General features: G+C 41.2%; 3 protein-coding genes across 4 annotated transcripts; all 3 read right to left on the bottom strand.

Annotated features, from left to right (window-relative positions):
* Positions 1 to 692: 692 nt before the first annotated feature.
* LOC100691818 (transmembrane protein 106C) lies at positions 693 to 12,698 on the bottom strand. The gene is made up of 7 exons (XM_003449101.5): positions 12,119 to 12,698; positions 10,302 to 10,365; positions 9,999 to 10,158; positions 6,270 to 6,410; positions 4,794 to 4,843; positions 4,637 to 4,690; positions 693 to 2,192 (listed from the first exon to the last, which is right to left on the bottom strand). Exons 1-7 carry the CDS (start codon positions 12,330 to 12,332, stop codon positions 2,027 to 2,029), a joined length of 849 nt encoding a protein of 282 aa, XP_003449149.1. The 5' UTR covers positions 12,333 to 12,698; the 3' UTR covers positions 693 to 2,026.
* Positions 12,699 to 13,230: 532 nt separating this feature from the next.
* Positions 13,231 to 15,728, bottom strand: LOC100691550 (PTB domain-containing engulfment adapter protein 1). 2 transcript variants are annotated; one of them, XM_003449100.5, is made up of 7 exons: positions 15,630 to 15,728; positions 15,454 to 15,529; positions 15,145 to 15,216; positions 14,047 to 14,145; positions 13,804 to 13,941; positions 13,560 to 13,664; positions 13,231 to 13,406 (listed from the first exon to the last, which is right to left on the bottom strand). In XM_003449100.5, exons 2-7 carry the CDS (start codon positions 15,496 to 15,498, stop codon positions 13,341 to 13,343), a joined length of 525 nt encoding a protein of 174 aa, XP_003449148.1. In that variant the 5' UTR covers positions 15,499 to 15,529; positions 15,630 to 15,728; the 3' UTR covers positions 13,231 to 13,340. The 2 variants fall into 2 exon arrangements, with proteins under 2 accessions (XP_003449148.1, XP_005454122.1); XM_005454065.4 differs by having other exon boundaries at positions 15,454 to 15,539; positions 15,630 to 15,726.
* A 1,509-nt stretch (positions 15,729 to 17,237) lies between these two features.
* sars1 (seryl-tRNA synthetase 1) lies at positions 17,238 to 25,048 on the bottom strand. Its single transcript, XM_003449106.4, has 11 exons — positions 24,845 to 25,048; positions 23,785 to 23,855; positions 23,584 to 23,664; positions 23,325 to 23,483; positions 21,951 to 22,094; positions 21,670 to 21,825; positions 21,187 to 21,408; positions 20,878 to 21,007; positions 18,687 to 18,844; positions 18,359 to 18,488; positions 17,238 to 17,478 (listed from the first exon to the last, which is right to left on the bottom strand). The coding sequence occupies exons 1-11, from the start codon at positions 24,978 to 24,980 to the stop codon at positions 17,312 to 17,314; spliced, it is 1,554 nt and encodes a 517-aa protein (XP_003449154.1). The 5' UTR covers positions 24,981 to 25,048; the 3' UTR covers positions 17,238 to 17,311.
* Between the last annotated feature and the right edge of the window lie 942 nt (positions 25,049 to 25,990).

Raw genomic sequence — 25,990 nt, forward strand, 5'->3', positions numbered from 1 at the left:
TGAGCAAATTTCACAAGTGGACAGGTGGCATCCCATCACGGTACCATGCTGGGATTCACTGAGCTCCTGAGAGAGGCCCATTCCTGCACAAGTGTTTGTAGAGGCAGTCTGCATGCCTGCTGCTTGATTTTATACACCTGTGCCCATGAAAGTGATCGGAACACCTGAATTCAATGATTTGGATGGGTGAGTGAATACGTTGGGCAATGTAGCTCATATGTGGTGTACTCTGTCAACTGTAAGTGGTGGGCAAGAATAAAACAATTATTGGTATTCATTATTAATTTTATTAATTCACAAATCCCTTTAATGTCTCTTCTTTTTTGGGGGAAAACTTAAACCAAAACGTTTATTGGTGAAATAAAAAACACAAACAAATAGGTAAAAATGTTTCAGAAATTTACAGCATTTGTCGATCTCCTGTCAAACTGCTTCCACACTGAAGCTGGTCTAAAGGCAAAGTTACAGTCAGCCTCCAGGCAGCGTGAGAAGGTGCTGAAATCCGTCACACAGGGAGTTAGAAAAGCTGCAAACCAGAAGGAAATACGTGTGATGCTATTACAGTGAGTCTGGCAGAAGCAGTGTAAACGCTGAGCGCAGCTGCAAATCTTTATTGTCAAAGTTTAACCAATTAACCCATTAAAGAACACACAGTCAATTTTTCTCTCTCTGGGTAGTACCACCCGGTCTCATTCTGATCTCCTCCACTGCCTCAAACTCAAATCCTAACATCAGTTTTATATTAAGGCGACTGAAGATTTTGTTGATGCCCAAATACCTGCAGCCTTTTTAAATCTACTGTGTGCACTACAGTTGAAGTTGTTTGAATGAAATGTCCCTCAGACACCTCAGAACATTACTGTGGGACTCATAGATGGTCACTCCCTGCACGACCCTGGCTGTGCTTGTAGAGGACGTGCTGTCTTCTGGTTGGGACGCTGCAGATTACTCTGCACAAAGAGGTGGGAATCACAGGGAACCGTATGCAGCAGGATATACTATTTTTATAATTACTAGCATTGGTATTACAGTACTGCCACTTTTTAACTACTGCATAACAGCGTTCTCTGAGCCTGCCTGAGATTTATCTGCATGTGTAAAGCTCGGTGGGTTCAGCTGGAAATAATGTCTCACTTTAAATAATCAGCTCTCTCACTAAAGGCGTTGTTTTTATTTTAAATTGCACTCCTGTGGTGTGGTGGTGGGACTTCTCTTTTTGTAGCTTAACCCGATCTGTATTAAGGATTCTGTGAGTAGATTTCTACTGAGGGAACAGTAAAAGCAGTTAAATGGAGTTTCACTGGAAGAAAACGTGACGTTATCCCTCTCTCCTTATAGATGTGCTCAAATGAGACTTGGCAGGCAATAACTTATTGAACCATTAAAAAACATCTACAATCCACACCAGTTTCAAGCTGCCAAAAAAAACACAAAAAACAACAGTCAGTAGTGATCACAGTGTAACAGTCATTCAAGCCACACTAAGGAATTTTGATTGAATTCTAATGACATTATAGCAGCAGCACAGAGAGGGAGCTCTGCAGCCATAATTAACGCGAATAGCATCCTGGCTGAGAATGTTCCCTTAAAGAAAGAGCTTTCTGTGACCTTTGTCCTGCTTACAATACAAGGAGTGCTCGCTGCTAGTGACTCATTCAGTTTTCCACTCAGACTCATTTTGCTCTGAAACAGCAAAACTGCTCTCTGGACTTAGACGTGGAGTCAGGCAAGACCATTTCACAAATGCAGTGCTGAGCTTGACAATACAGGCCATAATTCAATATTTCACAAGTCCATCAAAGACCCCTTATCTGTTGACGGCTAGAACAACATTCCCCTGTCAGAGCCCTTGTTTTCCGAGAAACAGCCAAATCCTGGATTAGCACAAGATAACAGCAGGTCAATGTCGGCTCTTTTTAGCAAGTCTAGAAAACGAGACGATATTAGGCATTTCCCTGCTGCCGAGCTGTTAGTCCATCCTGCAGTGTACACTAACGTAGTCCTTGTAGTCCCAGATCTGCGCCCCTCACAGAAGAGAGTGATGGAGGGATAGGGCCGTTGTGTCAGCAGAGGAGCGGATCCTGTAATTCTGCGGCTGCTGGTACGTGGTGTTGGAGCCGCAGTCGATGTAGCGATAGGCCTCCAGGCTGTTCTGGGACGTTCGCACCATGTACGAGGTTTTCACTGAGGTTCTGAAAACGGGAGAGGACAGAGACGTAAGAATCAGGCTGCTCACCACGTTGCTGTCACATCTCAACCAGTTAATTGCTCACAGAAGAAAAGCATGTTGCCACAGTAATGATTTCTCACAGCTCTTTAAGTGTGATATCGAGAACCACAGGGCGCGAAACTGCACCCGCACAAATGACTCTTTTCTCTAGACTGCAAAACAAGAATTAAAGGGTTTGGGAAAAGAAAAAAAAGCAGTGGGTTACCCAGTTTCCCCAAAGTACCTCACCCGGACAATGTGGTTTATGTGTTAACAGCATCTCTTATCTAAGCCTGTGTTCACACTACTCGTGCAGAAGCGACTGGCTACAAGACAGAACCAGGGAGAGCTGAAGACAGGAAGCTACAAACTGACCCTTAATAACTGTTATGGGGCCATTATGCTGAGTGTTCTCACCCTCACAAACTGCACGGCACAACTAAAGTTTTATCAAATGTGCTAGCGCATGTAGTGTGTTTTGGTATTATTTCGATTGGGCGTGCACTTCTCAATTTTTGTAGCCTCACGTGTTTTACTGTTTCTGCAAAAAATTTGCGGTGAGAATAAACGGACTGGGCTGTGTGATGAAATCACCATCAGCACGTGAACTCGATATGGTGTTATGGTGTTCTTCAGGGGTCAATACTTGGTCCTAGTTTAGTGTGCAATGATCATTTCTAAACACAATGTACATGAAATGTACATTTCATCTTTCATGTAGACAGAAATAGGTGCTGTCCCTGATTTTAAATCCTGTAAATCTGGTTCAGCTCAGTGATTTCAGATTTCTTTCAAGCCCTCTTCTATGAAACTAGGGCTGCCACAAACGATTATTTTTGCGATTAGTCGACTAATCGGATCATGCATCCATTGGACGTAAAACGTACAGCTTATTGCACCAGCAGCATCTGCTCTTATATAACATTAGCTTACAGCAGGGGTCCCCAATCTCAGTCCACGAGGGCCGGTGTCCCTGCAGGTTTTAGATGTGTCCTTGATCCATCACAGCTGATTTAAATGGATAAATTACCTTCTCAACATGTCTTGAAGTTCTCCAGAGGCCTGGTAATGAGCTAATCATGTGATTCAGGTGTGTTGACCCAGGGTGAGATCTAAAACCTGCAGGGACACCGGCCCTCGTGGACTGAGATTGGGGACCCCTGGCTTACAGTTTTAAGTGTTTAGGGTATGTGCTAACTAAAAATAAAGACAAGATGATAGTTTATTAAATTTAATGAGATTTACAGATTGTTTCGGTAAAGTTTAATAAACTCCTTGATATCTAAAATATAACGGGACACCGGAGTATATTCTCGAACATCTCACACTTCTGATAATCAGTTGTCTGCTTGACGTTTATTCGGCCTAACTTTAATCTCAGCCAAACCGATTTACTCAGGAACAAATAAAATACTAAAAAAAAAGGCCAAACAATAACATTTTTAAGTTATCTAAGTGACTTATATATGTTTAACCTGAGTAGCGAAAGACGGTGGTGGGTTTGAAAACGATTTGCCGGGAGTCCGGTGTTCTCACGGGCTCTAGTGAGCCTTGCCCCCGGGTAGCTATCGAGCTGGTGGGTAACAGACGTCTCCGAAAACGTCGGAGCGCTTTTGAAAATATGCAGTGTCTTGATAAACTGAGCAGATATTTGAGGTTTACACAGCTACATTCTCGCCTGAAAATATGTTGAACGTTTATTTTGTGACCCAGAAAGATTAATAAGAGTAATATTAAAACTAACTAGCTGCCGCCATTGTTGAAAACTGAGCAGGGCCGCGCTATGAATTCTGGGACACTGCTTCTTCTTCTTCTTCGGAGTGTAACGGCAGCTGGCATCCTTGTACATGCAGTGCTGCCATCTTCTGTTTCAGTCCGTTATTACACTCTTAAATCCTACTACTTATTCCTGCGTCTTTTGTGATCTTACAAAGCTTCAAACGACGCGTCGACTATTAAATCAGTCGTCGACGATTTTGATAGTCGACGTAATCGTGACTAGTCGACTAATCGTGGCAGCCCTATATGAAACCAACTCCCAGTTTGGATTCACGAGACGCCCTCTGTACTTTTAAGACTAGGCTCAAAACTTTCTAAACATAGTCCCTGATGGATCAGGTGACCCTGAACCCTCCCTAGGCTGCTGTTTCTCCTTCACACTAGATTCATTAAAACATCCTTATTTATGTAATTGCGATGCCAAAGGCCCTCTATCAAACAGATCATCCACTGTGTGAAACAAGCCATTTTAGCTCCTCCCCCTTTAAGACCAACTTATTCTGATTGGCTGCCCCCTCATGTTGCTTCATATGACCATATTAGACATCACAGTGATTTTTCTGCTGCAAGTGTTAAGATAAAAGACAGAAGTAACAAGGCAAAAAGTAAAATGAAGATAAAGCTATCTGTCGGGGTAATGACACTTACTGCATGAGTACGAGAATGTTGTGAACCTTGATGCTGGGCATGGTGCATAACGTACTGAAAAAACAAAACACAAAGGCTCAATTTACTGAACTGGAATTCATGTGTAGGCTTGCAAAGAAGCTTAATTTCCTCTACAAGCTCAGGCGCAGACACTTACTAGACGTACGGAGCGTTACTGCCGATCTCCACACTGACAGTGTAGTTCACCTGCAGAAGATTGACACGATACATCACACCAACAACAGATCAAAGTATTTCAAGAGCAGCGCAGGAAGACAATTCAGGCCATTATCAGCAGTGAAACTACAGAATGAAGCAACCACAGCAACTCTTTGAGCTTTGTTTACTGCTTCAGCTGAGGTGATCTGGAGACAGAAGGTTGTTAAAACAGGAGGGGAAAAACAAAATAAAAACACTGTCATTTCCTGTAAATGCTGGGCAGATAACAACAAACATTACTCAAAAAAAAAAGAGGAAATGGTGATTTAATCTGGCGTTTACTTTTAGCTAAAGATCTGCTGCTTCATTGAGCCACAGCGCTGAGCATGACGGGCACTGTACTGAAGCAGCAGAGCTGAGTATGTGGGCTGTGTGAAAAAACTGGCCAAATCTTCTCTGCCAGTGCCAAACAGCTTATTCAGTGACCAGCACATGCAGTGTGACAAATGCTGGTTGAAGCCATCCTCCACATGCTGGTGACCAGAATGAGGAGGAGGTGCCAGGCTGTGTGTTAAAGGAATAGTATCGGTCGTTTCTTCAGATCATTCAGTTCTTTAGCAAAAGGAGTTTGACCGCTTTGGTACAGCACCTGGTTTACTGAGGCAGACCTGTTCTCGATCACATGTGGGGAAACGATAGAAGAAAAATTCTGGCCTGCTAACAAGTGTACTGTGAGAAGCACTTCAGCATGAGGTGGATACACGCAGCTGCAGCCGCTCCACTCCAGCTGACCCACAACAACATACGGTGAACAGGCCCAGGCCACGATGCCATGAAGACAACCAAGGGTGGAGTTAGAAATGTTCTTATGATCTCACTGTAAATCAAGGCCAAGTAACAGTCCTAATTATCAAACTGCTTGTGTGATTGAATGCTTAAATAAGCTGCCATCCAGCATCCTGTTGTAGTTGTACACAACCACAGCAGCGTGGTGAATGAATCATGCTGCGGCTACTGGGCTCTGATCTGCTGTCGATATTCAGTGTGCCACTTGTTTGTAAGCCTGACACAAGCGTGCAGGGGCGTTTGTAAGGATCCCCCTCTAACTTAGTTTAAACCTTACCTGCTATGAAGTTAGAGTGAGCGGTCCTGACAGCCACTGATTATTAATTCTGTCATGTTTATGGTTACTATTTTCAGCTGTGGGGAGATTAGCACAGCTGTTGGCACCAGCTGCCACACACCCGCACAAAACAACAACAACAACAACAACAACAACAAAAACACTAATAGGGGAGCTTGCAAATTGCTTAAAAATAGCCATAACAGTGATTTGACTTATATGGAAATGAACACTGACAGCAGTAGTGATAACGTATCGGCATCGATGGAGCGGAAACATTAAAATAGTGTACAACAGCAAAGGAGACAAGCATCTTGATTGATTGTACTGCAAGTGCCTGAAATCCTGTACCTGACACGCGCTGAGCGGCAGCACCGTGGTGACGTTGTGGAGCAGCTCAGTCCCGATCACCGTCTTCATGTAGAGGACCTGGGAGCTGATGCTCTGCACATGCACCGAGAAGAAGTTGGGGTTGCTGAAGTTGAGCGTGCTCTGAGTAAAATAAAGAACAAAAGACGCACAGAGGAATAAAGAGACCGCACCTATAACACAGCCTGTTTTTGACACTTCTAGTTACATTTCATCAAAAGACACTTAGATGGCAGAAGCTATTATCATTATTATTATTATCATCATCATCATCATCAACAACATCCATTTAGTACACAAGCAGAAAGTGGCAAAAGCAACAACATCAACATGTTTTCTAAACTAAATCCTAAAAATGTCAACGCTGTTGCCACATTTTGCGGTTTCACAAAGGAAGCGTGGTCTGCAGAGTGCTTCAGTGCACTAAAGTGCAGATCTGAACTAGATCAGTGAAGCCGCTCTTACATAGTGCACAGCTTAAATGAAACCCGATGATTGTTTCACATCCTCAGATGGTTTAGAACCACTATCGTGATGAGGGAGACAACATTTTGTCACTCACACGCTCAACTTTTACATGAAGATAGTCACATAGGAAAGTAGGATTCTGAATTAATCTCAACCATTCATTCTAAGATCTTGTTGTATTTATTCAAGAGTGCAGGATTTGCTCTTCTGTCAAAAACAAAGAAAAGCAAATGTGTTTACTGATCAGGTATAATATTATGACCACTCTCAGGTGGAGTGAATAGCACTGATTATCTCTTCATCCTGGCACCTGTTAGTGGGTGTGATATATTCGGGGGGAAGAGAACACTTTGTCCTCAAAGTTGATGAGTTAGAAGCAGGAAAAATGACAAGTGTAAGAATTTGAGCAAGTTCAACAGGGATCAAGCTGTGATCGCTAGATGACCCGGTCAGAGCATCCCCAAAACAAAAGCAGCTCTTGTGAGCTGTTCTGGGTCTGCAGCGGTCAGTATCTATCAGAACTGGACTGGACCATGGAGCAATGGAAGGAGGCTGGTCTGATGAATCACATGAATGGCTGGTACTATGTTTCTGTTGCTTAACCTTGGTAACACCTGCTACCAGGACGCATTATGGGAAGAAGACAAGCCAGGAGAGGCAGCTTTGGGCCATGTTCTGCTGGGAAACCTTTGGCCCTGAATCCATGTGGATGTTACTTTGACACGTACCACCTACCTAATCAATTCAATTCAATTCAATTTCTTTATTGTCCCACAAGAGGAAATTAGTTTAGCAGCAGGATAAAAATAAACAGAACAATACTATAAAATAATAATAACAATAATAATGATAGAAAGTTCAAGGACAATTATTTGCCATTAAGGAGACAAGATGCAGTAGGGATAAAAGAGACCTGGAGTCTTTTAGTCCTCCTCGGAGGTACTCTAAAACGGCGGCCGGAAGGCAACAACTCAAACTCACTGTGAAGTGGATGGTTCACACAATTCTCCAAAAGTTGAATCTGTTCATCTGGACGTAGCGTTTTGTGGGAGAAACGTTTCGTCACTCATCCAAGTGACTTCTTCAGTCTCAGCTGACTGCAGGTTTCCCCAAACCTTATAAACAGTACATTTGCATAATGACTGAAACCAGCCCACTGAAGGAACAATGGGCTGTGAGGTCAGTTCCTTAATCATAATTATGCAAATTCCCATGACCATTGATCAACAATCACTGACCAAAACCCACTGATCAAAGAACACTGATCAATGGCCATGAGTACCATTCACAGAGAGTTGGGGAATGGCTGCAATCACAGCATTGTAAGATGGCGAAAGATGTACCCTTAGGCCCCCTCCTCGATTCAGAGATGGTCTTTCCCTTTTCACGTAAATGGCCTCCTTGACTCCGCGCTCAAACCAGCGTTCTTCCCTGTCCAGGATGTGTACATCCTCATCGTTGAAAGAGTGTCCACTGGCCTGTAGGTGTAAATAAACTGCAGAGTCCTGGCCTGATGAGGTAGCTCTTCTGTGTTGTGCCATCCGCTTCGCTAGAGGTTGTTTGGAATTGTTTGAATTGTTTCACACAATTAATAATAGAATGAGCCTTTCTAAGCACATTTCTATTGTAAATGGCCAAAAGTCCATCTTGCCAGCGCCCTGAAATTTTGCTAGCAGTTTTTACCAGAAGTCCCAACCGATTCATTGTTGCACATCATGTACTTCCTCTCATGGAAACCATATTCCCTGATGGCTTTGGCCTCTTTCAGCAGGATGATGCACCACAAAGCAAAAAAGGTTCAAGAATCATTCCAGGAGCACAGCGATGAATCTGAGGTGTTGGCTGGGCCTCCAAATTCCCCAGATCTCAATCCAATAGAGCATCTGTGGGATGTGCTGGATAAACAAGTCTGATCCATGGAGGCCCCACCTCACAGCTTACAGGACTTAGAGGGTCTGTTGCTAACATCTTGGTGTCAGATACCACAGCACACCTTCAGGGATCAAATGGAGTTCATGCCTCAAGTGCTCAGGGCTGTTTTGGCAGCACAGGGGAGCATACACAATTTTAGGCCAGTGGCCATACTGTTATGTCTGATCAGAGTATATTTAGTAGATGAAATCAAACCCTTCTTGTCAAAGTCATTTTTGCACACTAAATATTTATTTGGCTTTAAGTGGAGCTCCTCCGGGTCAAAAAATAATGGAATTACAGGAGATCTTTTCCCTTCTTTACAAAACAACATGAGAAAACACTAAAGTGTGTTTATCTGTCATCTGTGATGTGATGTTTGATGTTTTTGTTTCAGTTTTGGGTTTTTTGTGGAGGTTTTTTTTTTTTTTTTATCTTGTTTGTGTGTCTATATTTAGAAAAAAATGAATGTCCAGATGTTTTTGGACACTTATTAAAGTTGTGCCTCTGTACAGCACCACAGTGAACCTGAAAGGATCCAATCAACAAGCAGTCAAAGTGCCAAGTGCTTGTTAGACAGTCCCTCTATTTCCACAGACTCTAAAGTAACCAGGCAAAGTAACATAGTAAGTTTCACCACTTCATTGTGTTTTGTTTGCTTTTTTAAAGAACGTCTGTCGTCTTCCTGATACAGTCTGTTTTCTATCAGCATCATGATTTCCTGCCACACCTCCTTGGACTTCAGACTGAGAGATATCGGGCTCTGAACAGCAAACAAATGCTTCAACACTTGGATTCATCTCCTGACCACTGATCACATTAACTTGTTGTGGAATAATAAGAACACAGGGCTCTTCTAGCCATGAAACTGCTCATCAGTAATTTCTCTGGTTAATGCTGAGAAAGTGAAAATGGACAAAAAGGTGTTAATAAGGTGTTAATGTGATGTTTTAGTTGTAGCAGCTGAATTCAAGCAAAGACTCAACACTTGAATCACACTATTGGCATTTCAAATCCACTGTGGTCGTTGTGTTGCTTAACTGGCTGTACTTTCCCAAAGTTGAACTGAAATAATGAAACTGTCTAAGTATTTACCCACTGACCACATGTGATAAAGAAGAGCGTTACTTTTGAATAAACAGAAGCTGAAGATTTTTGCTAGCTTGCAAACTAAAACCGATCTGTCAAACTCGTCCTTCATTAGTCAATTCAGACACATTTGTATGGAAACACATCGGTGTAGTAAAGTGAGACCTGAGTCTGCAGAGGCTGAGCGTTACGCTTTGTCATGCTGTTTGTGCAGATTATTAGAAGCTGTGATATGAAACCTACCGTCATGTTCATCAGGACCTTTGTGTTGTTGCGGTCGAACCTCACCGTCACCGAGCGGATCCCTCCGTCCACCACAACCACTGGGCGTGGAAAAAGAAAGAAGGCAACAAGCGAAGAGGCCAGCAGGCAGAGCACAACTGACAGGACCACGTAGAGCTTCCTATGACACAGAGAGGGAAGGTTCTCTCCAGACCATGCACTCATCTCCTACATCACCTCAGACTGAGTGAGAGACTCACACGTCCAGAGGGAACAGACACAGGAACAGACACAGGAACACATCAGTGTGCTGCAGTTACTCACGTTCTTTGGGGCTGCAGTCTTTGGTCATTGTACGGGATCAGTGCAACCAGTTCATTCACTTGTTCTGCAGAGCAAGAAGAAAAATGATGTTTACCATTTCCCATTAAAACTGTTTTTTTGGAAACACCACAAAGCCTGAGAAATTAAACACAGCACATCAGTGCTACCTCTCAGCCTCCGGGGCGACACACCTGTGGTATCAAGTTCAAAATCCTGTGTCACCTTGTTCACATACAGAAAACTTACTCTGACCCTAAGGTCGAGGTCACTGAGATTCAAAGTCATCTGACATTTTAGTAGAAACACAAATGGTATCAATTTGAAGCTCCTACCTCCCCTCATTTGTGCGTTATTGCATTCACAAACTTGTCCATACATCCTGCCAGGGTGATGACAATCAGCCTTTTACAGCTAAGAGGTAAAAACAAAACGAACCAAAAAAACTCCTAAAACTAAAATAATAGCTTCTGTTTAACAGATTCAGTGGTGCAGCTCTACATGAATCTAATCATTACTGTGACACAATTTATTAGGTGAGACACAAAATTGTATAAAACATACAGCATAGTACCACGATATTTTATGTTGCTATACTCTATTAGCACAAGGAACCACAGATAGCTGTGTTTCATTACTTAAATTAAACTGCTCTGTGAGTACTGAACAAAAAAGTACCAGAGGTATGAGGTACATCTCATAGACCACATCCTCAGACATTAGCCAAGCAAACGTTAATCAAATTGGCTCAACCCACCCCCTCATCAATGTGTTTAAGACTTCTTTTTGGTGGGTCTTGTGCAGATGAAGCAAGGGGACTCCTGCCTCTGTGATGGACAAGGTGATTACATTAACGTCTAAGATATGATGATATTCCAGATACGGAATTTAGAAGCCAGGAATGTGTGATTACGACTCATGCGGTTGTTTCTGTACGTGCAGCTCTTTCACTTTCACCTTCTGGAGCAGTTTTTCCATACGGGAGGATCTGGGATCGGTGAGAGAAAACAAAACCTCAATAAATGGCACTTAAAGGCCGATATCACCACCTGGCTTCTCTGATGTCTGACAGGCTCATAATTGTACAGCTGTGCCCCTTCATATCTGTACGAATGTACACTTTCAGCATCTTCTAAACTACTGTTTGCACCCACGTTTCTTATTGCTGACGTCACACGGCCTCGTGTGAGGTCAAAGTTCTGCGTTATGCACGGTGGGTCATAAACTCCATTAAAAAGATTACTTTAAGCGTTTTATTAGTGGATAAGCGCAGATCAGTTTTCTGGACAATCTAGTCATTTCTTGATTTTTCCATTTGTTCACCGAGCTCCAGAAACCTTGCAAAACAAACTCAATGTGTCTCGTTCAGAATTACCAGCACAACTTTAGCTAAATGTCAGTATGAGCCAACACTGACTATGCTGGCTGATATCTGCGTTTTTTTATGTCTAATATATTTTCGTATATTGGTAAATAGACTGTAGTCAACAGGATTTATGAAAGGGTTACGTGTAAAATAAAGAAATGATTTGTTTTTTCTTTATGGCTCCGCATTATTGTACCTACCTACGTTATAATCGATCCAGTCCTTCTTGGTCAAACTAGGATATTTAAACGTCACAGATTAGAGACCAACAAGTCTTTTACGACACTTCAAATGTTGACCATGTTTTTTTTTTCCCGTGCCAAACACCTGAAAACACCTTTTAGGAATTCTGCGCCTCGTCTCTCGTGTTAAATAAGCAGAAACTGTGATCATATCAACACAGACTGACTGTCCGACACTAACGCTTACTGATTTATCAACTGTTTCTACTCACCTGAAGGTATGCGTCCAGTGCCTTGGCAGGTCGGACAAGTTATGCTGTCTCTGCCGGTGAACTCCACGTACGGGAACTGGGCTATGTCCTCCCGGCGGACTAGCCCATCCAAAGAGTCGTTATCGGACTCTCTGCGTTCAGTGTACCGCGTCACCCTCTGTTCCTCCGGGAGGAGAGACTGGCTGCTGCCGCTACGAGACCACCGCGTCCCCATGGCGGGTGTTTGCGGGTGGTAAAGACGGCAGAGCCAGAGTCTCCCGTTCGGAGGTGGATAATAAGGAGCCCCCCCAAAAAAGTGAAGACAGTGACTCGGTGATTTACAGATAACTGTGTTCGGCTAAACGAAAACACACCAAATGTCGGTGAACGCGCAAAGTTTACGCCGTGCCTCAAAGTGACGTCTCTCGGCTAGCTAATCTGCTAACGCACAAGTTCTCGGTTAGCACGTGTGGTGAGCTACGGGAGACGTCCGTAAGCATAACTAAGTAAACTCTAAATACCTTTTAGACAAAACTAGCTGTCGTTAGCATGAACTCATATCTTCCAGCAAAACAGCCTCGGACTCCCGCTCCCTGTTACTTTCACAATAAAGTTTACATATTGTTGCCTTCACGTAACCTAAGTGTCCGATCCAATACACAGCAAATGCATAACAAATACCAATGATGGGGTACTGAAACGAATTGTAAATTTTCAATTCAGTTATGTCGTGTTTTACAAGTCAAGCATTATGACATTTAGCCATAAATTATTTTGAAAAATTGAATTTGATCTATTATTGACACACCGCACAGTTAGAAACATCTACACTACAAATAGCTTTTTAAATTAAATACATTTTACTTGTTACAAGACAGCTCTTTAAAATTACAGACCTCTCCAAACATTTCAAAGTGTTCTGAGTGATGTTAAAGCATTTGTTTGTTTGTTTGTTTTATTTTTTAACTGCAAGTGAAACAATTAAGTGCAATATTTCTTATGTTTTTAAAACACTTGAACGCATCCAGAGACTTGCCAAATATAGTGAGAATGACAACTCGCTGCTGCCTTCTAGTGGACGAATTTGGGTAAAGCAGCTAAAATGGATTCGACGTTGAATAAGGAAAAAAAAAGAAAATTACAGACATATTTATTTCAGCATCCTGTAAATTTAATAGGAAGCAGTGTCTCACAGTCGTTGTGTACTTATATGTACCCACAACAGCAACATTGTATGCAATCATCAGTCATCAATTTCTCCTGCAAGCCTCCTCTTCAGCTTATCATTCTCTCTTTGCAGCATTTTATTCTGAAAAAGAAGTATTAAAAAGATTGAGAGACTCATTTAAAGCTTTCGTGAACATTGCAAAGATTTAATTTCATAAGCTCTGTAATTTCTTTAACAGAAATAGAAAATAAAAGTGTTTTTAAAAAAAAACAGCCATGACAACTCAGGAGTGACCTTATGTTGGAGTGCCTCCACTTTTATGTCTCGTCCTACTCTGGGTGTCTCCTCCTTCTTTGAAACCCGAAAGGCGTCCCCAATAACTGAGACCAGCACGTGAGACTGAAAAGTAATTCAGATAAAATCATATTTGGGACACTAGAAGCCAGAATATGTCATTTAGCTGTTGATTTGTAGTCTTCTACTCTACTAACATCAGACTTCAAAGTTGGTCTTTAGTTTCAGCCTTGGGAATACTCACAAACTTTGCGCTCTGAAAGAGATAACAGTGGTACGTGTCCGCTGCAGGGTGCTTGGCCACAAACCCAAAAACTTTGGGTGAAGAAGGAAGGACAGCACAGAAGGAAATAGTAGAGAGGTTGCACGAGTACAATAGGAACTGAGAGAAGGGAAGATGATGAGAATTAACATTTTAAAACATCATGAAAGCTGAATACATCTTTAAAATGAGCAGTTCTGTAATTAGGACAATTTTGTCACACACCTTGGTTTTGTTTTCCAAAATGTCTATCCCACTCAGAGACAGGAAGAGATGGACTTTGCTCTTCTTTGCAGCCTTCTCAGAGGAGAATTCATCTGAAGTCTAGGAATGACAAAAACACACAAAATTGTTTCATTTAAACAGTAAAAATAATCCTGCAGATGCACACAAAGTTGGCAATTCCCTACTAGAATACAAGACTATTTTAAAAGGGTACATTATAAACAATAATGAGAGTCTGCAGCCACGCTAGCAGCCCTGTAGGTGCTGAAGCGGTGGCTCTAATAGCTCAAGCATAATTATCCCAATATATGCATGTCTACAAGCTAGCACTTACCAGCTGCCCAATTAGGTGGAGCAGAGGCTGGTGGTATTTACATATTTGGTCATGAGCCAATGCACTGGATACATTGACGCTGCTCTATTACTATGAGCAATAAAAGGGTTTATGAGACTTGATATGACTATGAAGAGATAGGAAATAACAAAATAGGGACACAAAACAACCACAAACACAGAGAACAAATCATAAAAGTGAGCAAAACAAGTACAAAGAGGAACAAGACAACCACTCACACAAAATAATCACAGAGATGCAAAGCAACAAAGAGGCACGGGGCACCACAAATAAATACACAGCAACCATAAAAAGGCTACAATGGGACATCAAAGGGGTACAAACTAACCACACACAGAAGAATAACCACAAAGAGACGCAAAATAACTGCAGAGTGCCACAAAACAAATACAAAGTGCTGAAAAACAACTACAAACAATGAAAACATGTACAACAAAGCAGAAGACAACTTAAAAGTGGCAACAATAGCCACAAAGAGACACAAAACAACTACAAAGTTGTGAAAAATAACTACAAATAGAGTTAAAATGATCTCAAAGTTGTGCAAAACATCCACAGAGCAGTGTAAAAGATTTCAATAACACTTTCTCATATGTGGCGTGGCAGAGGTGTTGGGCGCCCTTGTCAACACTTCATGATGTCAGTGTGGACCTGATGGTGGCTGACTACATGAATGCATGATCTATGGCACCAGTATGACTAAAAGTAACATTATAAATGTATTAAATATGTCGGGGGCTCACCTTGAGGTTCTGAGCGGCTTCTTCCAGGATCTGTATTCCATCGGGGCGGACCACCTCTACTCGACCGAGAAACTACAGTTTACAGAAACAAGTGGAAAGTGTTTTTTTTTTTTAAATAAATAAATAAATAATAGTAATAATAAGAACTTTACTTAGCATTTTACTTTACACAGTATGTTTTATTTGAATATGTTTGGTTTCTACCTGTCAAGTATACAAATAAAGTTAAATAAAAAATAAGTAATCTCGGAACTGAGAATATTTTTCAACACTGCAACAAAACTGTGGCTGTTAAACATGAGCATTTACCTTTACTGGAAAGGAGATCTCAACGTCGTCTTCCACGTCACTCATCTCAACACTCGTACCAAACTAAAGCCTGGACCTGTCAAAGACTGACATAAATTAGATTTAAATAAATATATATTATACAAATGATCTAATCAACTATATAAAGAAAAGAAGTGCTGGAGATTTCTTCTTACCTTTTGTAAATATACTGCAAATGGAGTGAATTGGCTTCCAACTGCAGGGGAGTGTAAAGCCTGTCAGAGTTAATGAATAACTGATTTGTCTTCCTTATTGCTTATCACATCTATCTGATAACCAGCCAGGCGGACATCTAAGCAAGATGTTTTATTATGTTTAAAAGCTCTTTCGTGACACGAAGATCAGGACAAAATAATAAAATGATAAGTATAAATACATACATATGTGCGGACCGTTTTATAGTAGAGATACTGACTCTTCTCTTTGTTTAGCTAAGCTTTTTTTTACATATTTTATTTTTGGCATGTAATTGAATAGTTGCTGTAGAAACAGACAGTAAACGAGTAAACACAGGTAACAAAGGTGCCGCTGGCTGAGAGTGAAACTGGGGATGTGGCATGTGGTAGTTATTAAAATGACTGCTATGTTGCATGTATTAAAACTCTTAAGCTTGATCTCCCGTCAACATGGATACTGCCTTGAATTCATTTCTGAAATGAGACTCCTTGAACATCATTGTTGGTTCTTACCAGTCTGAGTAAACACTGCTCGGTTAGTAACAGGATTTAATTTAAAAAGCTCAGAATTTGTTTTCATATAGTTACTGGTGATCTCACAGTGACACCTTGAGAGATATGATTTAGCCTTCTTTACTGCTGTCACTGCTCATTACTCCACATTCAAATGCTTCTATAAGTCAGTCAGGCTTGAAGTCATTAGGGGCGTGGCTGCTTGGACACAGGTATATCACAGGCATACAACTGCTACCATCTGACTTCCTAAACCAGATCTCTGCACTTTGTGAACTTTGTGCCTATTGATGCATTTTGAATGTAATTAGTTAATAAACAGCCTGGCTTGCTGTGTGGTTAGTCACATTACCACCACCACTGATCTAGTCTGCTTTGCGCATATACTTGAAAACCAAAGCAAACACAAGAACTTCGATATCGACTGTATTTATTGTTTACAGTGAGTGCCACTTTATCAATGCGCAATTATATATATTTATCTTAGCAAGTACATACAGGAAACATCAACGTCCCGAGGTGGAGAAGAGCATCATGTTAAACAGTGGATGAAAATGATGATTGTGGTCAGACAAAGCAAAGAGAAGCCTAAAACAGACAGTTAAAATACCCAACCATGTACCTCTAATGCTGTAATTACAGAGCAGTTCCAGGTTGTGTCTCACAGTCAACAAACATTGAGTTCAGACAGTTTTTGAACACATTATCAACAATGCCCGACAAAACATACTTTTTATAACATATTCCCAAAAGACTGCTTGTATCAAACCAATGACAGAACTAGTCAGAAAAGAAGCCTGACTCTCAGCACAGCTGCCGACACCTCATGGAGCGTGTCGGCAGCTGTGCTTTATCGGTTGGTTTTAGGCTCCGTGTTGCTGATGATGTCATACAGTGATAGAGGGGTGAAGTGACCTGGGGATGGCTGACTAAAGGATCCCTTTTTGTGGCGAGTTTTATGTGAATGATGAGATGAAATAACACCACCCACTCAGACAGACACAGATGGAACAGAGCCGAGCGTTCACATTACCGTTAAGTGCCAAGCGACAAACTAATCCCTGATCATTACAATTCACGCAATGCTCTGTTCTATTAGTGTGCATCTGTGAGGCTGGTGAGGCGACACTGCTGCTGTGTGCCGGGGTCTATGAATCGTTCACGGACATGTTCTCTATGGCATCGGGCAGGTTCTGGTCACCGCCGCCTCCTCCCTGCTTCTTCTTCTTCCCTCCTTCCTGCTGTTTCTTTGATTTCTTGGACATTTCCTGATCAATGGGAGCTGGCTTGACAAACTTAATGATCTCTGTCAAACCTGAAGATGGGAAAAAACAACAGAAACAAACATTTAAGGTCTTTCATGTGAATTCAGAAGCAAACTGTTTCTACATTGCTGAGCAGATGAAGGAGATATTACAACACTGCTTACAAGAAAGACTGTTACATTCCAAAAATAAGTTTGACAATATAAAGTTAGAAATTGGTGTGATTTTTTAATTAAAAAAAATTATATCCAATATTTTACATGACTATTTCTTGTCTTAAAAACATATTTTCCCTTGTTTTTCCCACCATCTGGTAGAATGCAATGCAGCTCTAGCACAAGAGGGTGACAGCTATGCTCCTGCAAGCTGTTTGCTGACAGTCACTGAACGATGATGTTAGTGACGCACAGACTACATATAAAGTAAATAATATCAATAATAATAATAATAATAAATATATAAAGCATGGATGCAGCTTCTGGGTATGAGAAATGAAGTCAGTGCACACGTTTCTTAAACTTGCATTTTTTTAAAATGGCCAGCAGGGGGAAGCCTTGAGCCTTTAAACTAACCATCTCTAATATAAACAATCACTGTCATGACACTGTGTCAAATATTATATGTAGAGGTGTTGGGAGGCATCTTAGTTTAACTTGGGCCAGAGGCAGGGTAGCAGTCAGTCCCTGTGATCAGCTTCAAGTGTTGGATACACATACGATTGAGGGCTATGGATGTTAACATGTAACTCTCAGCAGGACAGCACTTCCAAAAATGTCACAAATCTTTTCCTCTAAGAAAGCTGCAAAGCATTTGAAATTTGTTCCAGATGCTACGTATGATATGGAGACAAATGCAGTTGGGATGATAGCGTGCATTAACATCAAACGTCTCTAGGTGCAGTAAGCAGGTAAGAAAGCCAGCACAGCTTACCAGGAGGCATGAACTCCCTGAGCGTCTCTGGAACAATGATTCCTTCTTCAGTTTGGTAGTTCTCCAGGATGGCGCACATTACACGTGTGGTGGCGCACATGGTTGCATTCAACATGTGCACAAACTCTGCCTACAAAACACAAAGACAACGAGAGATATGAATTGAGAGTGTGGCTACAGAAAAGTGAAACGCATGTGCAGGGGGGAAAGCAAGTAAGATTTTTCTGCTTCCAAGTAATTCGTTTAATCATCGATCCCTTACAAAATAGCAGACAAGACACACAAACTGCATTAGTTCTTGTACGCTGTGTTGGAACCGAGCACTCACTTTGTCCATCATTTTTTTGGTCTGTCCGTAGCGGATGCGCAGCCGCCTGGCCTGGTAGTCTGTGCAGTTTGAGCAGGAGACCAGCTCTCTGAAGGCCCCTGAGCCGGGGAACCAGGCCTCCAGATCCAGCTTCTTACTAGCTGCGTGGTTCAGGGCACCTACAGTACACATGAAGGAGAGAGCAGTTAGTTTATGTCATGGTTGAGTCAGAAAGAAATCATCTAAAACTTGTTCTGCTTGTTTAAGGCACAGTTAGATGAATGCCTAGCAGGTAGTGCTGGATATTACATTTATCTTATTTAGCTACAGAAGAAATTCAGTTTATAATTTTCAGATCCATGAGATAAACCACAAAGAAATCCATAAAGCATTTTCATACTGTCTTCATTTTTCTAAATACAAGTGCAGCTGACACAGACGCAGCCTGGTTGTGTCATCTTGAACGCACTGCTGTGCATGTTTAACTCAACTCTGTTCATGCTGCTTCAAAAAATTCACCCCTAGTGGATGTTATACAGAGTTATACTGAACTGTTAGTTCAGATAGTGTAAAAATCAAATTATTGGCTAAATGATGAACACATTTATCCTGTTTGTAATGTGTTCTATAGTTTGTAGGCCTACATGGGTAAAACAATCATTCATTTTTCAATGAATGTCCACTGCGCTAAAAGTGATTACTGAAGTGGATAGTTCATGTTAGGGCTGCTCGATTATGGCAAAAATGATAATCACGATTATTTTCACTGAAATTGAGATCTCGATTATTTGACGATATTTATTTAACAATAACAATGTATTGAATAATGGCTTTAAAGATGTCAAAAATAATATAAAATAGTGTGCAAATACTGATAACAGTGCAAATGTTTGCAATATAAAAAATAAATGAAAAATGTAAACATCTATGTTTAGTGAACTTCAAAATACTGGTTGTTCACTGTGTTAATTGAGCAGTGGTCTTTGGCGAGGAAAACGTTACCGCGTTTGTTATCTCCTTGTGTCTCTGGGAGCTGGTGGGATATTTAGTCGCGTTGTACAGGGTAGCGTGAATGGAGGTCTGTGAGGATGAAGCAGGTGTTGTCAAGAGTTTTTCTCTATGTTCCTTCATTGTTTGATCGTATGTCACTTTGTGAGCGGTCTTCAAATGATTGAATAAATTTGTAGTGTTGCTCTGTGGTGCAGCTACGACACCGTAGCAAAGTTTACACACTATGTCTACTTGATTCACGTCTGACTCCGCGAACCCATAATGTTTCCACACCACTTAAGTCGTTTTACCTCTTTTCAACCAACGGAATTCTTTCTTCAGCAGTCATTATCCTCTCCTCACCAAATAACTTCTACTTAGCTTTCCGAGCTTCCCTCGGGTCCTGTTAATTGTTGTGACGCGTGTTCGAAACGCAGAGAGGTGCGCTCGATTTGCACGGAGCAGCGCGAGAGGAGGAGCTAATAATCGGCTCAGTCATTTTTAATGATCGTTGAAAACCCAGATCGTAATCACGATTAAAATTCGATTAATTGAGCAGCCCTAGTTCAAGTCATGAATGACTGTCCAACTGAGAGATGGTATTTATGTACAAACATGCATGATGATGTTGGTTTGGTGAAGGTCAGTCCATGTATCTCTCTTTTCTTCCTCATGCACAATTTAAAACGAAACACAAAACAGTCTGTTTGTGTTGGATTCTTTTTAGTTTCCAACACAAACAGAGTTGATGTTGTACCTTCAAGAATGGGGGAAATTCAAGTCTGATATTTACTCCGTCTCACCCTATGTGTGTGCGTGTGAATATAAAAATATCGATAATATGTAGTAGACAGGATGGCCCAACAGTTGTGTTTCTTCCTTCCTACCAAAACACTTGGCTATGTAATATTTATAATATATTTAAGTTTTCACTTTTAATTGTGGTATGGTTTAACTGTAGGAGTGTTAATCACAGTTTCATGGTATAATATTACTGTATTGCAATACAGTGATTCTGTGGTATTTACAATGCGAGACTATGTACAAACTATAAGATTTGAGTAAATGATGGAAAAGACAAAATATCCCTAAAAAATAAAAAGACCTGAATTAAATATTTATTCCTTGTATTGTGTTGTCTGTGTGTGTCCAGCAACTAAAATTGCTCAGTGTGGTATGAGGAGTGATAGTGCATGTCTGGGTGTGTGTGTATTTGACCTACCAGAGACAATGTTGACAATACGATAAGGAATTCCCAGCGACTGGTAGAACTCTTCTGCTGTTCCTATCATCTCATCGAGCATCTCCCATGATTTGCCGTCATGCGGGGAGGCATAGACAAACTGCTCAATCTACAAGCAGACGAAGAAGAAACAATGTTTAAAATTAAAAGCAAAAGCACTTTTGTTATTAACGTTTTTGAAACTATATTAGTCTGACATACAGTTTTTGAATAAAAAATAAAAAACGTAGTTATACAAAAAAATAAATAAATAAATAAAAAAAAAATCACAATTTCAACAAAACTGACCTTCTCAAACTGGTGCACTCTGAAGATCCCACGGGTGTCTCGGCCATGGGAGCCCACTTCCTGTCTGAAGCAAGTGGAGAAGCCGGCGTAGCGGATGGGCAGGTCCTCTGGTTTGAGCCATTCTTCCCTCAGGAAGGCGGCGATGGGCTGCTCTGAGGTGGCGATGAGGTATTTCTCATCTATGGAACTGTCATCTGATTTCTCACTTCCCTTTCCGATGACCTGACAGACACATGTAGAGAGGTTGAAGAGGGAATATATTTGTACCTCTCTGGCACTGAAGCAACTACTGCATGCTCCAAAGTAGCAATGCATGAGCATTTCATTCCAATCACGTCTTAAACATGGGTGGTTAGGGTTAGGGTTAGAAAATAATAATTCTTAAGCTGCCACACATTACAATATAAAACAGTGTGCAGAAACCCCTGCTCCACCACCACAGTTGATAGAAAAAGCTGAGGAATTCAGAGACAGCCTCCATACCTTGTAAAGCTCCTCATCGAACTGGCTGAGCTGGGCGACTTCCTGCATGACCTCCTTCCTCATGAAGAAAGGTGTGTAGAGCATGGTGTAATTCTTGCTGTAGAGGATCCTTAAGGCATAATTGATCAGAGCCTGCTCCAGGAACACCAGGGGACCCTGAACACAGCAGAGAGGAGATAAACAGCTGGTCAGTAAAGGAAAGGAAGAGGAAAGGGAAACCTGCTCATGCTACTGGTGTGTTGCTTTGTTTCTCTGCTTACTTTCCTCATACAAAAACTTACCTTGAGAAAATAACCTCTGCTGCCAGCTACAATTGCTCCCCTCTCGCCATCAAAACCATCGATCATGACCACCAGGTCAACATGGGAGTACTTCTTCTGGGCAGTGCAGTCACCCCAGGTACGCTCCACTTTGTTGTCTGCATCCTGACAGCAAACAATAAACAATCTGATTGTATGATGAGAAGATCCTGAACTGACAAGGCATTCATTATACTTCCAGATTCTATGAATTACTAATAAGGAAAACATGTTTTTATTTTCAGTTTCACAAAAAGCTCAATAAAATGTATTTGAAGGTTTTAATGAGGTGTTAAAGCTGTATATGCTGCCAGAACTGCCTCAAAGCACACTCTCCAAACCTCTGGAACTCTAAAAAACTGATGGAATCATATAAGTGTTTTGATGTTGTTTGTGAGGAGAGCACTGTTTAACTGGGCGGACTACAGCATATGAATAACTTTCACACAAATGGTGAGTGACCTTTCACTTTTGGGTGACAAGTGGACCCAGATTAAGCCAGCAAATACTCCCCACAGCACAATACATTAAATCAAGACCTGGAGTACACACAGAGTTGGATTTATAACTGTAACCCTCGTGCAGTTAGTTACAATTGTCAGGAAATGACAGTGAGACACCCTGCTATTTGCTGATGATCCAGTCTTGTGTCATCAAGTTTTACTTCTCACTTTATGGGTGATCGGCATTAGAAGGAGCAGCTGATAAAAGGATATGAAGGGTTAGCTAAATAAATGATTATACTGTTCTTCCCCTGGCTGCAACTTTGCAAAACTATTTATTTATTTCACCAGTGTACAACACCAGCTCACTGTTGGCTTACAGGACCACTCATGGTGGCTCTATACCCCTTGCTATGGATGTGGTAAATGAACAAGGCAGAGGATTAGGACATAAAAATCATCATGATCTGATGGTGTTTTGATCTGTGTGTAGGCTGTGTCCATATAATGGATGATAAACCAATAACCACATCATTACAAACATGTGGATGTTATTTACAAAGAAAAAGCTGCTTCTGCTGCTAACACTGCTAATGTTAGCATCAATCAGAGTGATGCTCACTTTTCATTGAGTTACTCTAAAATTAGTTAAATTCAATTTATTTAAGATGTCGGTCTACAAAAAAAACAACAACAAACTGATTAGCCTTTAAAGCTAAAATATACCTAAAAAGTTAACTAGTGACACTTTTTACATTTTTACTTCAGTCCCATGTGTCACAGCTCACTGAGCTCAGCACCATGTTGTACTACTGACGACCGAACCAAAGAAAAAAGTCTAGCTGTATTCTTTTCAGACATTCAAGATCAATGTTGGGCTCTAGTATTAACCCCTTCAGACCAAACCACACACCTCATCATTGCTGATGGGTACAGACGGGTGCAAAAGGTTGCCGATCTCTCTCAGGTACTCGAAACGTTCCGCCTCCAGCTTTACCCTCTCACTGTCCGTCTTCTCTATCGCTTCGTCCACCAACAAACGCACTTTTTTAATCTGGGTTACTGTCAGGGCCTGGCACAGGACAAAAAAAATGCAAACAAGCTTGTTAGATCTGTTTGCCAGCTTACAAACAGTTATGGAAAGAGACAGGAAAGAGCGCAGTCAGTCATACCGACAGAACTTCAGCCGTAAGAGACTCCAGGTTCTGCGCTTCTTCAGGAACAGCCTCATCCTCTCCAACTGGTTCCTTCTTCTGCATGAGCAACAAAGCAGAGGGTTAAAGACAGACAACGCTAAACCTTGTTTATTTCTGAAGGGACAGGAGAACAAATACAATGCTCAACAGTCCCCATTTAGTGTTATGTTGAAATACCTTCATTTTTTCCCCGATGCTTTTGCTGCAAAGGTTCTTTGCTTTGTTCAAGTTGTCTGCAGTGAAGCGGCCTGTCAGGGGGTAAAATCAATGACTCAGTGCATTATGAGATTGTGTGTGTGCCACAGCAGCTGGTCTAATAACCTGGTGACATGATTTACAGTAACTAAGTATTAAACAGCCCAAAACAATAATATAAACATCGCACTGTCTTGGCAAGTTTCATATCTGTAATATTGTACAGAAGAAATTATTAAAACTGGATCATGTTGACTATCTCAGTAGTCGCACTACAGGGCGAGGTTGACCTGACATGTTGCTGGCTGGGATTGCATCAGATTGACTACCCGGCATCGTTTAGCTAACCCGGCGTTAGCCAGCGTTTCCCATTAAGCTAACTCAACGGAATAATGGGAACAGGGGGTTAACTGGTGATTCGTCTTGTTAAAGTTTGATCTTAAATAACTAGGTACTTAAATAACAACCACAATGGCTTTTTTAGATTTGCTGAATTATGCTAGCTGCGCTAAGATTAGCGTTCTATTCGCTTTCTCACTGAAGTCCATTCACATCTGCCTACACTAAATAAGATGACAGACAAACTTCAATGAATTGCTTATGAAACAGTCTACAACATCTATCCATCATTCTGTCCACTAATCAATACGGCGCAAATATAACACACCAACCAGCACGTTTACCATTTAAATTACTGACTTTCTTAAATGAGATCAGACCACTGCAGTGCAGTGAGCTTTTAGCTTGCGCAGCCACACAGTGAAGCTAACAACCAAAATTATTCCCTAAATTTATTCTGAAGATTTTATATTTTGTATTACAATGAGCCGAATAAACAGGTGGACCCTGAATAAGTCCGAAACCTTGTTCGGTCCCATTTCGGATCAAACAATTAACCTCAATTCAACTGTAACAGTTTAAAAAAGACATTTTTTTAAATGGAGTCTGGCGTGAACTCCTCTCCATTATAAGATACATTGACGGCTACGCTAACATTAGCATTGTTAGCCACCGCGTTGACGTTAGCTGCAGAGTGACTTACATTTTCTCCACTCGGTGTCTGCGGCCACCAGCTTGTCAACCAGGGTAACATCTTTAAACCTCTTTCTTTGTGTCTCACGGACGACTTCGGGGTCGCCGCCTTTGTCGGTTCGAAACAGGTCCAAGTCGAGCACCATCTTTCCACGCTGTCTGTCAGAGAAGAAACCGATAGAGCTCGTGCTGACGTCGCCTCCCACCGAGTTGCCAGATTTTGTTGTTCACGTAAAAACAAACAAAACAAACACGTAATCCTAGTTGTACGGAGTCCCCGAAGCCCATTGTGTTATTTTTTTAATCCAATGCAAGCAAGTATTTTAACTTAAATAAGATCAATATTTTGTTCATGATAAATACGATAGACCCAAATGCTCATGTTAACTAGCGTGTATTGTCAGTTTTTAAATACATGTAAATAATGAAATAAATTGTTAAAAAAAACATTTATAGAGAAATTATCTCTGCTGGCTACTATGTTATTCAACAACAAAAACTGCATTTCCTCTTATGTCTACTTGAGGCTATCTTGTGTGAGATTTCAAGTGCTGTGGGGGACTGCCTGGTTAGTCTGCTTATCCCTCGAGGTGTTGAACAATATCAAAATGCATGCTCCACAAAGTAAAACCAGATCTGGGAATTTCTAATTCATCGCCTGACGACCTGCCTCCCATCACAGCTGTTCCCTGCACCAAGCAGAATGAAGTTTCTCAAATACTCCTCAAAAACGGACCTTCAAGACACAGTTTAAATGTCTGGCAGAGCAGAAGGTGAAGACCTTTTCGATGGAAGCAGATCATGATGCATTGTTAAAATGCTTTGGGCAACCAGGGTATTCTAGAATTTGAGGACAAACTCTGGGAGCATTTAACTCAATGCATAATCGTGATAAATGACTGATCTCAAATTTGATCAAAATAATTGGGCCCTGATTATTAAGCTTTTCTGGTAGAACCATTCGAAAAAAGCTTTGTAAAACTGCTGTGGTGCAGCTCTACATAAGAGTCACTCCTGCATTTGCAAATGCAGAAGAAGAAGTGAGTGACCAAAAAAAAAACAAACTAACTAATTAGCCAATTGAGATTTGCCACACAGAAAAATAACATAAATAAGAAAATATCAGCTTCTGCTTCCTCATGGGGAATAAACATCT

The sequence above is a fragment of the Oreochromis niloticus genome, linkage group LG20 (assembly GCF_001858045.2).
Source record: "Oreochromis niloticus isolate F11D_XX linkage group LG20, O_niloticus_UMD_NMBU, whole genome shotgun sequence".
Taxonomy (NCBI): domain Eukaryota; kingdom Metazoa; phylum Chordata; class Actinopteri; order Cichliformes; family Cichlidae; genus Oreochromis; species Oreochromis niloticus.

What these genes read in the sequence shown, in the direction of transcription:
- LOC100691818 (XM_003449101.5), bottom strand. Translation starts at nt 12,332, where the DNA reads ATGGGGACGCGGTGGTCTCGTAGCGGCAGCAGCCAGTCTCTCCTCCCG. An exon ending in AGACTGCAGCCCCAAAGAAC is followed by an intron (nt 10,159 to 10,301) that starts GTGAGTAACTGC and finishes TCTGTGTCATAG; the next exon opens with GAAGCTCTACGTGGTCCTGT. An exon ending in AACATTCTCGTACTCATGCA is followed by an intron (nt 2,193 to 4,636) that starts GTAAGTGTCATT and finishes TCCCGTTTTCAG; the next exon opens with AACCTCAGTGAAAACCTCGT.
- LOC100691550 (XM_003449100.5), bottom strand. Translation starts at nt 15,498, where the DNA reads ATGAGTGACGTGGAAGACGACGTTGAGATCTCCTTTCCAGTAAAG. An exon ending in TCTTTCAGAGCGCAAAGTTT is followed by an intron (nt 13,665 to 13,803) that starts GTGAGTATTCCC and finishes ATTACTTTTCAG; the next exon opens with TCTCACGTGCTGGTCTCAGT. An exon ending in TGGAGGCACTCCAACATAAG is followed by an intron (nt 13,407 to 13,559) that starts GTCACTCCTGAG and finishes CTTCTTTTTCAG; the next exon opens with AATAAAATGCTGCAAAGAGA.
- sars1 (XM_003449106.4), bottom strand. Translation starts at nt 24,980, where the DNA reads ATGGTGCTCGACTTGGACCTGTTTCGAACCGACAAAGGCGGCGACCCC. An exon ending in TCGATGAGGAGCTTTACAAG is followed by an intron (nt 21,409 to 21,669) that starts GTATGGAGGCTG and finishes TGTGTCTGTCAG; the next exon opens with GTCATCGGAAAGGGAAGTGA. An exon ending in TATTGTCAACATTGTCTCTG is followed by an intron (nt 18,845 to 20,877) that starts GTAGGTCAAATA and finishes TGTGTACTGTAG; the next exon opens with GTGCCCTGAACCACGCAGCT.